Source organism: Pipistrellus kuhlii, unplaced genomic scaffold (assembly GCF_014108245.1).
Source record: "Pipistrellus kuhlii isolate mPipKuh1 unplaced genomic scaffold, mPipKuh1.p scaffold_m20_p_30, whole genome shotgun sequence".
Classification (NCBI taxonomy): Eukaryota; Metazoa; Chordata; class Mammalia; order Chiroptera; family Vespertilionidae; genus Pipistrellus; species Pipistrellus kuhlii.
Window position 1 is genome coordinate 5,232,856 of NW_023425530.1, and position 13,362 is coordinate 5,246,217.

Consider the following 13,362-nt stretch of genomic DNA (forward strand, 5'->3'; position numbering starts at 1 on the left):
AGGGCTGGGGGTTCCTGGCCACAGTTACCCCTCTAGTCATACTTGGAGAGGCCTTTGGAAGGTGGCCACATGTGACCCCAACAGAGAGGCAGCCCATCCTTTTCCCCAGAGTTCTAGGGACTGGCTCTTCCGAGGCTGCTGTGAGCCACATGCCCATCTCTCCACTGCCTAGGTATCTGTGGAGCTATCACTGATTGGGCCTGAAGCTGGAATTAGTCTTTGTTCTTGTTGGAACCTTGAGCACTGAGAGTGGGAAAGAAGGGGAGAGAAGTGGATGCCGTAGGGGCAAGAGCAGTCCAGGACTCCCCTTCCATGTTTCTCTGTCCTGGTACTTCACTTGCCCGTGTCCCCAGCTGTTGGGGCCTTTTCACTATCACCCCTGTGTGCCTTGATCAGAGCATCCCAGGGCCTAGGATGCTACCAAGAGATAGATGTGCTCAGGTGGGGGATTAGGCTCAGGACCCCTGTACCCCCACTGATAACGTTGTGTGTCTCTTACAGGTGGAATACGTCATCAAGTGTGACATGTCTGCTCTGCAACGTGTGTTGTACCGGCACATGCAAGCCAAAGGGGTGTTGCTGACCGATGGCTCTGAGAAGGACAAGAAGGTTTGCCCAGGCCCCACTTCCCCACTTAAGTGTCCAAGGCGGGTGGGTTCGGGGCAGCCAGGTGTGTGGTTGAGCACACTGTAACCTGCAGGTCTTCCACCTTGGAGCTTATTGTTGTGGTCTAGGCCCCATGAAGTGGTGATCCCAAGAGCGCTGCAGAGCTATTGTTTAAGTCATGGCTGGTATGAATGTGTCAGTAAGACTGCGGGAGCAGAGGCTCATGGACCAATTCTGGGGCACACTTAGAGCCAAAAGAACCTCCCAAGTCAGATGTTGTCTAGTGACCTGTTTGTTTATGAAATGTTAGCCGCCATGGGTGTCAGTGGCAATACTGGGCCCAGCACTAATTCCCGCAGAATTAGAAAGTTGTAGTGAGCCCCACCTTCCCAGCTGGGAAAAAGCTGCCCCAACAGTCATGAACACTTAGCCCTTTCACCTTTTTAGCAGATGACAATGGGCAGGGGGTGGTGTTACAGTGGAGAGGAATGGGGGCTGGGCTGGCTGCTGACTTCTGGGATTTCTCTGAGGTCTAGTGCTCACCTATCCCATCCTTCACCTGAACTGAAATTATCATCTCAGGTCTCTTGATTCCACACCCAGTACCTCAAGCTTAGTCCTACCTCCCCATTTCCTCCTCTAGATGTTTTGTTAGGGCCCTTTTTTACCTGAGCTGTGGCAGCAGTGTGTTTACTGGTTTAATTCTATCCCACGGCACCCACTTACTCCTGAATCCTTTCTTCACGCTGTAGCCAGCAATATTCCTAAGTCATGACCCATCTGGCTGCAACCCCTAGAGACTTGCCACAATGCCCACAGTGAAACTGGTTTCAAAAAGTGTTTGTGATTCAGCCTTAGCTCTGTCACTCTAATTTCCCTTCCTTCCCACCTTCCATCCCTCCAGTGCACAGGTAGTCTCTGCTCTCCTCAGAGCTGGTTCCAAGCCTCTGAGCTTCCACAGGAGCCAGTTCTTCACTCCTCATTTCTCTGCCATAAGCCATACCTGCCCCTAAAACTTCTCCTTCCACAGTCCTCTTTCCAACCCCCATCCCACCCCACCCTGGGACAAGACCCGATGTGGGACTCCTTTCTTCCTCTGCAGGGCAAAGGTGGCACCAAGACCCTGATGAACACCATCATGCAGCTGAGGAAGATCTGCAACCACCCGTACATGTTCCAGCACATCGAGGTGAGGCCCCCTTTTCCTGGCCCCGGTGCTGCCCTGAGCACCCACAGGCAGGGCTGAATTGCTTCTCCCTGATAACTTACAAAAAAACAAGTTTATAATATTTTAATAGACGATGCCTGTACATTTTTCTCTGTTGGTTTGCTGTTTGCAAGTGCTTACGGGAAAGAATCAAAACAGTGTAAAAAAAAGGGGGGGGGCCTAGGAAGTCCTTGAAAGCCCACCCTATAATAATCACAAATTATTAGAAAACTCTTCTCTGGGTCAATTTTCACCTTGTGGGGTCACTCCCTCTGTTCACTGATGCATTAGCATTTTCTACTCAGTGACATGTGGGGCCATCCTGGGTCATTGTATCGACTCTGAGCAGCTTTCCTCTTTTTCTTTTTTTAATAAGGGAAATTTTATTTATTTATTTATTTATTTATTTATTTATTTATTTATTTTATTGATTTTGTACAGAGAAGAAGGGAGAGAGATAGAGAGCCAGAAACATCGATGAGAGAGAGTCATCAATCAGCTGCCTCTTGCACACCCCCTACTGGGGATATGCCCGCAACCAAGGTACATGCCCTTGACCAGAATCGAACCCGGGACCCTTTAGTCCCCAAGCCGATGCTCTATCCATTGAGCCAAACTGGTCTCGGCTTTTTTTTTTTTTTTTTTTTTTTTTTTTTAATATATATTTTATTGTTTTTTTTCCAGAGAGGAAAGGAGAGGGATAGAGAGTTAGAAACATCGATGAGAGAGGAACATCGATCAGCTGCTTCCTGCACACCCCCTACCCGGGATGTGCCTACAACCAATGTGCATGCCCTTGCTGGAATCGAACCTGGGATCTTTCAGTCTGCAGGCTGACACTCTATCCACTGAGCCAAACTGGTTTCGGCAGCTTTCCTCTTTAGGAAGTCTTGGGTCATATCATTTTGGGCCATGGTGCCCTTTAAGAATTTGGGTTCTTGCTTCTGAAAAGCACACACAAATATGTTGGCGTTTTGGCATAATATTTCAGGTTTGTTGGAATACCCCTGGTGCCCTAGGATTCTGTTTTTGCAATCCCAGGATGGTCTCTGGTGCACACTCACCTTTTGTGCTCATTTTGGTGGTTGAGTGTTATATCATGACTTCCTTTCCTTCCTTGGAAAAACACGGGGAAAGGGACATACATGGGTGGGATAGAATAGCTATAGTTGACATCTGTAGCTTCAGAGCCACTGTGGGCAGGCACTAAGCACTGGTGTGAGGGCTTAGAGGCATGGTGCTGGGCAGCACTCTTCTGCCCGTCCCCTCACCCCCATTGAATTGTCTCTCATTCCATTGCAGGAGTCCTTTTCAGAGCACCTGGGATTTACCGGTGGCATCGTCCAAGGGTGAGAAGCGTCCCTGCTGTATGGGGTGGGCAGGCGGGCCATGTGGTGGTGTTTCTCACATGTTTTATTGGTCCTGTTGCTAGTGTTACATTGGTTTGATTTCAAAGGCATTAAGTTCATGACAGAAAGTTTAGAAAATGTAGACAAATTCAACGAAGAAAATAGAAACCTCCCCACGAGAGTTGCCCACCATTAGAATTCCTAAGGTTGACCTGGTTTCCATGCCCCACCCTGCCACCTCCCTCAAGGCTCTCTGAACGTTACCAACTTGCTTCACCGCTCTGAGCCTTAACTCTGTCTGCCAACAGGGAGATGCTCCGTATGGTGTGCTGCCCACCTTGCCATGGATGGCATTGTTTATAAAGTGCAGCTCAGGCTTCATTAAGCCTGTGGTGTTTGATGTGGAAGCTATATCTAGATTTCACCATTGCCAGCAGCTTTGCTAACACCATCATTTCTCTGGGATACTAAGCCACTTCCAAGAGTAGAGGCACTATATCAAAGAGTAAACCATCTTCTAAGGTGTCTTTTTTTATTCCCAACTGGCGGCCCAGTGCACAAAATTTGTGCACATGGGGGGTTCTTTAGCTCAGCCTGTGCTCTCTCACATTCTGGGAGCCCTCAGGGGATGTCTGACTGATGGTAGGCAGGAGAGGCTTCTACCACCACCGCTCTGCTTGCCAGCTGTGAGTCCAGCTTCTGGCTGACTCATCCCCTGTGGGAGTGCACTGACCACCAGGGGGAAGCTCCTGCATTAAGTGTCTGCCCCTTGGTGGTCAGTGCACGTCATAGCAACCAGCCATTTTGCCATTTGGTTGATTTGCATATTAGCCTTTTATTATATAGGATTGCTTAATGAGGTCCCACAGAGGTGGGTTTGAATCCTGGCTCAGGCACTGCAGCAACCGTGTACCGCTGTCCCCAGCTTCAGTTTCCATATCTGTAAACTGGCGGTAGTTTGGCTTCTGGTTCTTTAACAAAATGGAGACATTGCATAGTTACTAATAGCGTCTCTTCTCACAAGTATCCAAGTTGGATGATGATTCCATGGCCACCCTTGGCCAAGAATGGCCTGAATGTATTTTAATTGGATTTGCTTAATCTTCTTGAGGGTAGGGAATCTGCCTAGGAAGTCACTTGTGTGCCCTTACCCCTGATGACCAGCCCCTGTAGGCTGTTTCTGTTCAGCCTGGAAACGGGACTGTGCCTCCTTGCCCACCTACTATGTGCTATTGTTAACATTGTGTGTATTCTTCCCTCCTCCCTCTGCTTACCAGGCTGGACCTGTACCGAGCCTCAGGGAAATTTGAGCTCCTCGATAGAATTTTGCCCAAACTTCGTGCCACCAACCATAAAGTGCTACTCTTCTGTCAGATGACCTCCCTCATGACGATTATGGAAGATTATTTTGCGTATCGCGGCTTTAAATACCTCAGGCTCGATGGTGAGTCTGACCAAGAGAGACATTTGTTAAGGGGTCTCATTATCACTGCTGGCAGAGCTTCTGGCCAGCGTGCCCTCCCTTGCAAGGCAGGACGAGGTCAGAGCTTCTGGCCAGTGTGCGAGGTCCGAGCCTCTAGGTGTCCCAGCAGGAGTGAGTGCAGCAGCACGCTCAGTCACACAGGCTCTCAGGGCTGCAGGGAGGGCTGTGTTCTCCTGCTGTGGGCACAGCTGAGCCAGGCCCCTGGAGGGGCTTTCCTGGGCTCTTGGTGCCTTTGTCCGCGGCATCCTCTGCAGGTGCCCTGCCTGTGCAGTGTCCCCAACAGAGTTCCAGGGGCTGGCCCTCATTAGGCTGCTGTGAGTCCCATGCCCATCTCCACTGCCCAGGTGACTGTGCCACTGTCACTGATCAGGCCTGAAGCTGGAACCAGGCTTGTTCCTGCTGAAACCTTGAGCACTGAGTGGGAAAGAGAGGAGGGAACTGGATGTAGCAAGACTCTGGGAACTGCGTGGCTGTGACCCTGCACTCATAGGGAGGCCTGCATTTCTGCCTTTACCCTACCACATGGGACCCCGGGGCAGCAGTGGGTTTGTGTCAGTGTCACAATGTCAGTGAGCTGCTGACAACATGCAGAACCTGTGATGTGACATGTCAACTGGCCAGGGAGGGCCTAGAGGGAGTCCCCATCCTCTCTCAGATGGCGAGAATGAACAGTGTTCATGAGAAAAATGAACTTGAGTGCCATAGTTTCTTCTTTCCCTGCACAACTCAATCTTTAAGCCTATTGCCAAGTCCATCTCCATGGTCAGATGCCCCAAACCTCTGTCCTGTGTTGTCTTTACTCTGCGTCTTGTGGTTTCATGGACCACAGACAGGTAATTGCTGGGCTGATTATTGGTCCCAGAACCTGCCCTGAATTTTGCCTTCCTCAGCTCGTTCTTGGAATTTTATCCAGAGCAACCTCTGAAAACACAAATCTGATCACGGGTCTCACTTTACTCTTCTCTCTGTGCCTTGGCTTTTCCAGCTGCTCTATCCTTAGGGAGGGCTTGTTCTTTTCTGTGTCACCATCCCAACCCTCCAGAGAACAGGCTATACAGTATTTGGAAAGCGTGTTTTCACCCACCCCAGTGGCCGTCCACCTCCCCCTTTTCTCTCCTTTCTTCCATGACAAGTTATTTCCTTAAGGATGAGGATTTTGTGGGTTAAGCATGATTTATCCCTAGTTCTTCTCATGGACACTGCCAAACGGATAGAAACTCTAGTAAAGAATGGAGGGCCCTAACTGGTTTGGCTCAGTAGATAGTGTGTTGGCCTGCGGACTCAAGGGTCACAGGTTCGATTCTGGTCAAGGGCATGTACCTTAGTTGCGAGCACATCCCTAGTAGGGGTGTGCAGGAGGCAGCTGATTGATATTTCTCTCTCGTCAATGTTTCTAACTCTCCCTCTCCCTTCCTCTCTGTAAAAAATTAATAAAATATATTTTAAAAAGGAATGGAGAAAGGGGGCTCAATGACACATTGTATAAAAATAGAACCTGCTGAAACTGGTTTGGCTCAGTGGATAAAGTGTTGGCCTGTGGACTCAAGGGTCCCGGATTCAATTCTGGTCAAGGGCATGTACCTTGGTTGCAGGCACGTCCCCTGTGGGTGGGGGTGCAAGTAGTGGCTGATCGATGTTTCTAGCTCTCTATCCCTCTCCCTTCCTCTCTGTAAAAAATTCAATAAAATATATTTTTTTAAAAATAAAAAATAGAACCTTCTACCACCAGAGTGGTAAGAGCAAGGATGCAGGTCAGGCACCTGGGGAGATGGCCCCTCCTTCTGGGCCTGTCCCTGCCCCCCTTGAGGCCTCAGCCCCTCCTCAGATCTGTTGTAGCTGTTGGCACATCTGTAGGCCAGGCTCTAGAGGGCAGCAGGCCTTTGCACTGTTCATTGGGACCTCTAGGTGAGTGGCAGGAAGTGTTTAATTTTTGTTTCATCACCAAAAATGACTCCTGAATTTGCCAAGGCACCTCTGCTCTAAGCTGGCAGCAACAGCATTGTGAATACTTACTTACCTCTGGTACTCATGATGCTGAGGATCTTGTCCTGGGCCAACACCTGAGAGCCCCTGTAACTCTTAGAAGCCTGTCCTGCCCAAAGGGAAATGAGCCACTGAAATAAGACACCTGTGTGCTTGCATGTAGGCAATTCTCTCTGAAATAAGAAATCTCATTGCAGTAATTTGAGGGCAGACTCTTGGCCTCTGGTCAGTTGCTTGTTTTGAGGGTGCGGTGTTATCGAAATTAGCTGGTGGGCAGGGACTGGTGGTAACAACAGCACGACAGGCAGCCCTTGTTGCCTGGGTATTTGCTGGGCTTCAGCCCCCACCTGGTCTAGTTCTTGCAGCATCCCTGTTTTATACAGAGGAGGCGCAGCCATCTTCATGGGGCTCATTCTTACCTTCTAGGATGGGAGAATGGCTTTTAGTGGTGTCATAAGTGGGTGCAGTCTCTGTTCTCCAAAGCACATGTTCCTCTGTGTCTCTCCTTGCCACCGCCTATCTCCCCCTCGTCACCCCACTAACCCTGTTGGCCTCGTACCTGGCAGGAACCACAAAAGCGGAGGATCGGGGCATGCTGCTGAAAACCTTCAACGAGCCCGGCTCCGAGTATTTCATCTTCCTGCTCAGCACCCGGGCCGGGGGGCTCGGCCTGAACCTCCAGTCGGCTGACACTGTGATCATTTTTGACAGTGACTGGAACCCCCACCAGGTAAAAGCCCCTGGCGCCCTGGGTGGAAAGGCTTGAGGTACAGGGAGACCCTGCTGAGCCTCATGAATGCCACAAGCCTCCTTGAAATCTCCCAGGGGGAGCAGCACCTACAGTGCCTGAGGCTTTTGGAGAGAAGCCCACATTGTATTCATTCCTCTCTGTTTCTCAAACCAAAATAGCTTTTTGTTCTGATATGACAAAAATATATTCCATTGTTACATATATAAAAAGAAGCCTGGTCCTAGATGGTCTTGCTCAGTGGATAGAACGTTAGCCTGCAGACTGAAGGTTCAATTCCGGTCAAGGGGCATGCCTGGGTTGTGGACTCGATCCCCAGTGCAGGGTTGGGGGGAGAGCATGCAGGAGGCAGCCAATCAATCATTTTCATCATTGATGTTTCTATCTCTCTGTCCCTCTCCCTTCACTGTAATAAATTTAAAAAGTATCCTGGTATTAACACAAATGTGGACAGAAAATGCAGAAGGCCCCACTCTTATTAGCTAGCAGTAATCATCGCTGTTTTAGTGATGGTTTAGGCCGTGTGCTTTTGTAAACAAAACTCAGGTCATCTTTTATGTACTTTGTATACTGCTGCTCCGTTTCTTACCTGTCTACACTCCATGGGGGCACATGCTAGTAAGTGCAAGGTTAGGTTGTGATTTTATAGATACAATCGTTTGAAAATACTTAATTTTTCTTAAAAATGGCAAATATCACTAACTCAAAGTAATGTAGGGTCCATTTTCCCCCTTCTCCACCCATCCTGTTCTTCTCTGAGTACATGCCAGCATCTAATCTGTATGTTCTGTTTTTCACAAAAATACAGCATTTTCCAGGATGTGTCCCTTCCCTTCAGCTGCTGGGGTGTTTCACCTCTGTGTGAGCATTTAGTCAGCTGCTGGCCGTCCCAGCTTATAGTGGCCCTAAGACTTTTAACTCGAAGTGTAGTTATCAGACGTCTGGGTTCTGGTGTTTGGCATGACCACTAGTCCCCTCAGCGAGCCCTATTATTGCTCTCTCAGAGCACCAGCCAGGCCAACCTTGAGAGGTGGGATTGCTTGGTTCATGGGTGTGTCCCCTTCATGATATTGGCTTCCAGTGGCCTCCAGAAGGCTCCCAGGTTTCTTTCCCACTGATGGGGTGTGAGTATACCCTTACCACAACCAGTGTGAAAATGATAGTTTATCTGATGGGCGAATACTGTGGGTGTTTGCTAGCAGCCCTTTCTACTGTCATCTTGGAGAGTAGTTCCTGCCTGGACTTTGACAACTGGCCAGTTTCCCAAGAGGTGGTTGGGGCGTGTCTCTCCTGTCAGCAAACAGGCGGCAGGGAGAAGCTCCTGTGGAGCCCTGTCCTCCCTCTGTCATGCTGGGCAGTATCAGAGGCCACTGTGCTCACTGCAGGGCCTGAGGGGGCTGCCATTGAGTGCTCGCCCTGCCAGGAAGCATGCTGGCCAGCCAGGGGCCCAGTAGTGAAGAGAGGACACTCCTGTCTCCAAGCAGGTGTGGCCTCTGTCCTCCATTAGGTACTAATTTCGAGCTCAGCCCCAAACAGCACCAGCCCACTTGGCACAATATTTCATGGGATTCTTCCTGGTTCTGTATTGGGGATGATGATCCAAATTAGGTTGGCAGTCATGGCTATCACTTTATCATAACTTATTCCACACTAGGCACTGGACTGAGCATTCGATGCCATTTGCTCCTCCCATGCACACAAAAGCCAGGAGAGTGGCTTGTGTGAACAGAGTGAGACCTAAGGTTCAGAGAGGTTGAGTTCGGGGTTGCACAGTAAGGAAGTACTAGGGACCACAACCAAAGTAGGTATCGCCAACGTGCTGTCCAGCTTTGCCCCCATCCTATAAATGGTACCGTGATACAGTCACACTGAGCATAGGCTCCTCCTTGGGTAGGCAAGGGGACCCCTGCATTTGTGATAGGAGCTGCTTGGGATGTAACCACCCAGGGGTTGTCCTCCCAAACTGTGCTATCTTCCTGAGTATTTCTCAAGTATCACTGAGATAGAAAGTAGCACTTCTGCAGGAACTCAGTATGAAATCTTCTGGCACAGGCTCCACATCCTGTACCTGAACTCGCCAGCCAGGCGGCTGCTGGTTGGGACTAGCAGAATGGCCAGGCAAGAGCCAGGTACAAAATAATCAAAAGGCCCCGCCTCTCCCAATGGCTTCGCAAGGCCGACCTCCCCTTAAACTCTAAAGTGCTTGCTCAAGACTGACCAGTGTTTCTTCCCCAGGACCTGCAAGCGCAGGACCGAGCCCACCGCATTGGGCAGCAAAACGAGGTGCGCGTGCTCCGCCTCTGCACAGTCAATAGTGTGGAGGAGAAGATTCTGGCTGCGGCCAAGTATAAGCTCAATGTCGATCAGAAGGTGATCCAGGCTGGCATGTTTGACCAGAAGTCCTCCAGCCATGAGAGGCGTGCCTTCCTGCAGGCCATCCTGGAGCACGAGGAGCAGGACGAGGTGAGGGCAGCACTGGCTCCAACCCCCTCCCCAGCGTGAGTGGTGAATGCATGAGCGGCTTTCATTTTTGTTTTTTTACCTTTTTTGTACTTTTTTTTTTCATTTTTCTTTTTTTGCATCCCTTTGGAGTAAAGGGAGTGTGGGCTGAAAGGAAAGAGGATGAGTACTTGCTTTTCCTTTGAAGTGTTTTTTTTTTTTTTTTTTTTTTTTTTTTTTTTTTTTTTTCTAAACTGCTGGTGAAAGACGCTGGATTGACAGCCCTGGAGACTGAAGTCCTCTATTTATCCACAGAGCAGACACTGCAGCACGGGCAGCGGCAGTGCCAGCTTCGCCCACACTGCCCCTCCGCCAGCGGGCGTCAACCCCGACTTGGAGGAGCCACCTCTAAAGGTGAGAGGGGTAGTTCAGTCTCCATGCCCATTCAATCCTCGGCTTCTCGGCTGAGACGGCCAGCAAGGGCCCTGAACCCACGGAGCGTGCGTGTGCGTGTGTGTGTGTGCCTCTCGCTGCTGTGTAGATCGCCATCCACTGCAGCCGGACTGGGACCACCAGCTCATTTCCCATGGACGCTGCCGCTCGCCTCCGAGCCCGGCCACCACCCATCCTTGCCTCTCCACCCTTGTACTAATCCTGTGAAATCTCGTAGGAAGAAGATGAAGTGCCCGACGACGAAACTGTGAATCAGATGATTGCCCGGCACGAAGAGGAGTTCGACCTGTTCATGGTAAGCTCCACAGGCGGGAGCTGAGGTGGCATTTCCACCTCACACACCTTTAGGGAGCTCAACTTTCCACCCATATGAAACGGGGAGCCCCGAGGGGTTCACACCTGCCCTGATGACTTCAAACAGAGCAGAAGGAGTCCCTGGATGATAATGGAGCCAGCGGTGGCCCCACAATGCCTCCTAACTCACCCAGCTTTCTTCCGTGTTTTAAGAGTGTCAGAGGGATAGTGGACACACCCTCAGCCCCCAAATACCTGTCCTCTTAAATTTGCTGAGGCTCCCTTGAGGTTCCCTTTAAGGGTGTATTAATACTGACCAAAGCCACGGGTCTGGTGAGCACCTTGGCCACCAATACCTCATGCTTCTGGGTGAGAAGTATGGTATTAGTTTGGGCTGTGTGCCCCATTAGGCTTTGTGCCTCCTGACAAGACTGTACCTTGAAACTGTCACCCTATTTCAGCTCCTTTATGCAATCTGCCAGTCCTTTCCAGTTTTCTCTGTCCCTAAAGCAGAGCCCCTAGCCAGGGTCCAACGCAGGAGCCAGGCCACGTTAGCCGTAGCAATCCATACCCAGAGCTGCTGTTTAACTACTATTAAGACAAAGAAGCAGCCCCTTATCAATATCCCTTGAATGTCCTCCTGGCTCTCTCTGTGCTGACGCCTCTCCTTGCTTTCCAGCGCATGGATCTGGACCGCAGGCGTGAGGAAGCCCGCAACCCCAAGCGGAAGCCACGTCTGATGGAGGAGGATGAGCTCCCCTCATGGATCATCAAGGATGATGCGGAGGTGGAGCGGCTGACCTGCGAGGAAGAAGAAGAGAAGATGTTTGGCCGTGGTTCCCGCCACCGCAAGGAGGTGGACTACAGTGACTCACTGACGGAGAAGCAGTGGCTCAAGGTATATGCCAGAGATGGCCGGCGAGGAACTGGGCTGGGGGAGGAGAGGCTCACACCACGATAGCTTGGCCTTTGTCCAAAGCCTGAGTAGGTTCCGTTCAGCTGTTCTTAGCTTTCATTCACGACAGCAACACTCTAGCATAGGGTCAGGTTTGCTCAATTCCTTCTGACCAGAGACAGGAAAGAGCACCAGTGCCATCCCCAAGCAGTTCGAAACTCACTGCTTGTATGTAATTGGCCTCTTCTGTGTGAGGGTTCACCTCTTCATGAGATTAGGATAAAACATTGCCGATCTCAGCATGGTGCAGGTCTCCTGAGTGTCGGTCCATACATAGGAAACACAGCCAGAGATTAGTGAACATCCAGTTGTCCTGCAAGCTGGTCAAGAATGCTGACGGGGTCAGGTAGCCCCACTTTGGACACATCACCCTTAGGACCTGAACTCCTAGGCAGGTTGGGGAGGAGTGAGCTGCTGATGAGACCGCATCCACAGTTACTCATAGAGGTGATGTCAGCACTCGTTTTCAGCACCCAGCCCTGTAGCTGTAGTTGCAGAATGCAACTACAGTGTACATGCAGCCCCCAAATACCTGCTCTCTTAAATTGCCCAGGGCCCACTGCATGTACACTGGGATTATAGTGATAAACCTGACCCCTCCCCAGGTTTGGGAACTCTGAGTGGAGAGGTAATGATTAAAAATCCAACCTGGAAGTAGTTTCATAAAAATATCCCTGAAGCAGTTGTTCCCAGGAGGTTGGTGATGGCTTTTGCCACATCCCAGAGTGAGAGGTGCTGCCTCTGGTCATACATCTTAGGGTTCCTTGGGTTAACTGGGACCTGGTCCCTGTCTACCCCAGACATGGAAACTCGCCCACTGAGATATGCATGAGAGGGGCCACTGAAACATGCCAGGGAGCCAGGCAGACTTCTGTGAGGGGTGGGTGTGGTGTCCTGTTGTCTGGCCCAGGGCTTTGGGACCAAGAAGAACACTCCAGAGAGGGAACTTAGGCCCAGTTACAGATCTGTATCAGCTTCCATGGAACATTACCAACCCCACATTTTTGAGACAGTGAGTGCCTTTCGCCATACTGTTTTGTATCCATTTTTTGAGGTATAATTTATATACTGTAGAATTCACTCATTTAAGATGTACAAGCCAATGGTTTTTACTATATTTACAGTCTTGCAATTGTCATCACAGATCAACTTTAGAACATCCTCATCTTTGCTGTCTTCCTTCCCTTTATTCCGCCTTGCCCTTGACAGTCACCCTATTCTGGACTTTACATATAAATAGCATCATGTAACATGTGATCCTTTGATGTCTGGCTTCTTTCACAAGGCAAAATATTTTCATGGTTTATCCATGATGTAGCACATATTCTTTCTTTTCAAGGCTGAATTATGTTTTATTCTACGGATATATCACTTTTTTTTATCCATTCATCAGTTGATGGACACTTTGGTTGTTCCCACTTTTTGACTATTGTGAATAATGCTGCCGGGAGCATATGTGTACATGTTTTGTGAGGACATGTGTTTTGATTTCTCTCAAGTATATACTAGAAGTGTAATTGCTGGGTCTCAAGTGGTAAAATCCTATGTTTAACTTTTTGAGGGGTGGGCTGCCTGTTTTCCAAAGCAGCTGCACCATTTTACATTCACACCAGCAGGATATGAGGGAATTTCTCTGCATCCTTGTTAATAATTGTTATTATCTGTCTTTTTTATTTTAATAATTCCAGTGGTATAAAGTGGTGCCTCTTTGTGGCTTTGAGTTCTGTTTTTCTAGTGGCTAATGGCACTGAACATCTTTTCATGTGCTTATTAGCCACTTGTATATCTTTTTTTATAAGTCTCTTATCAGATGTGTGATTTGCAAATATTTCTCCTGATCTGTGG

General features: G+C 49.5%; 1 protein-coding gene across 11 annotated transcripts in view; it reads left to right on the forward strand.

Moving 5' to 3' along the window:
* The window catches only part of SMARCA4 (SWI/SNF related, matrix associated, actin dependent regulator of chromatin, subfamily a, member 4), a 92,716-nt gene that overhangs the window by 57,795 nt on the left and 21,559 nt on the right, over window positions 1–13,362 (forward strand). For 8 of the 11 annotated variants that reach the window (XR_004991840.2, XR_004991841.2, XM_036459732.2 and 5 more), the window contains exons 21-29: window positions 502–609; window positions 1,709–1,795; window positions 3,116–3,162; window positions 4,440–4,606; window positions 7,195–7,358; window positions 9,612–9,839; window positions 10,131–10,229; window positions 10,486–10,563; window positions 11,242–11,460. Coding sequence is in view for 9 of the 11 variants with exons in the window: in XM_036459732.2 (XP_036315625.1) it covers window positions 502–609; window positions 1,709–1,795; window positions 3,116–3,162; window positions 4,440–4,606; window positions 7,195–7,358; window positions 9,612–9,839; window positions 10,131–10,229; window positions 10,486–10,563; window positions 11,242–11,460 (1,197 nt within the window). In the remaining 2 variants the exon portion in view is untranslated. The remainder of the gene's footprint in view (window positions 1–501; window positions 610–1,708; window positions 1,796–3,115; window positions 3,163–4,439; window positions 4,607–7,194; window positions 7,359–9,611; window positions 9,840–10,130; window positions 10,230–10,485; window positions 10,564–11,241; window positions 11,461–13,362) is intronic. The other 3 variants (XM_036459729.2, XM_036459731.2, XM_036459730.2) reach the window with 1 other exon arrangement.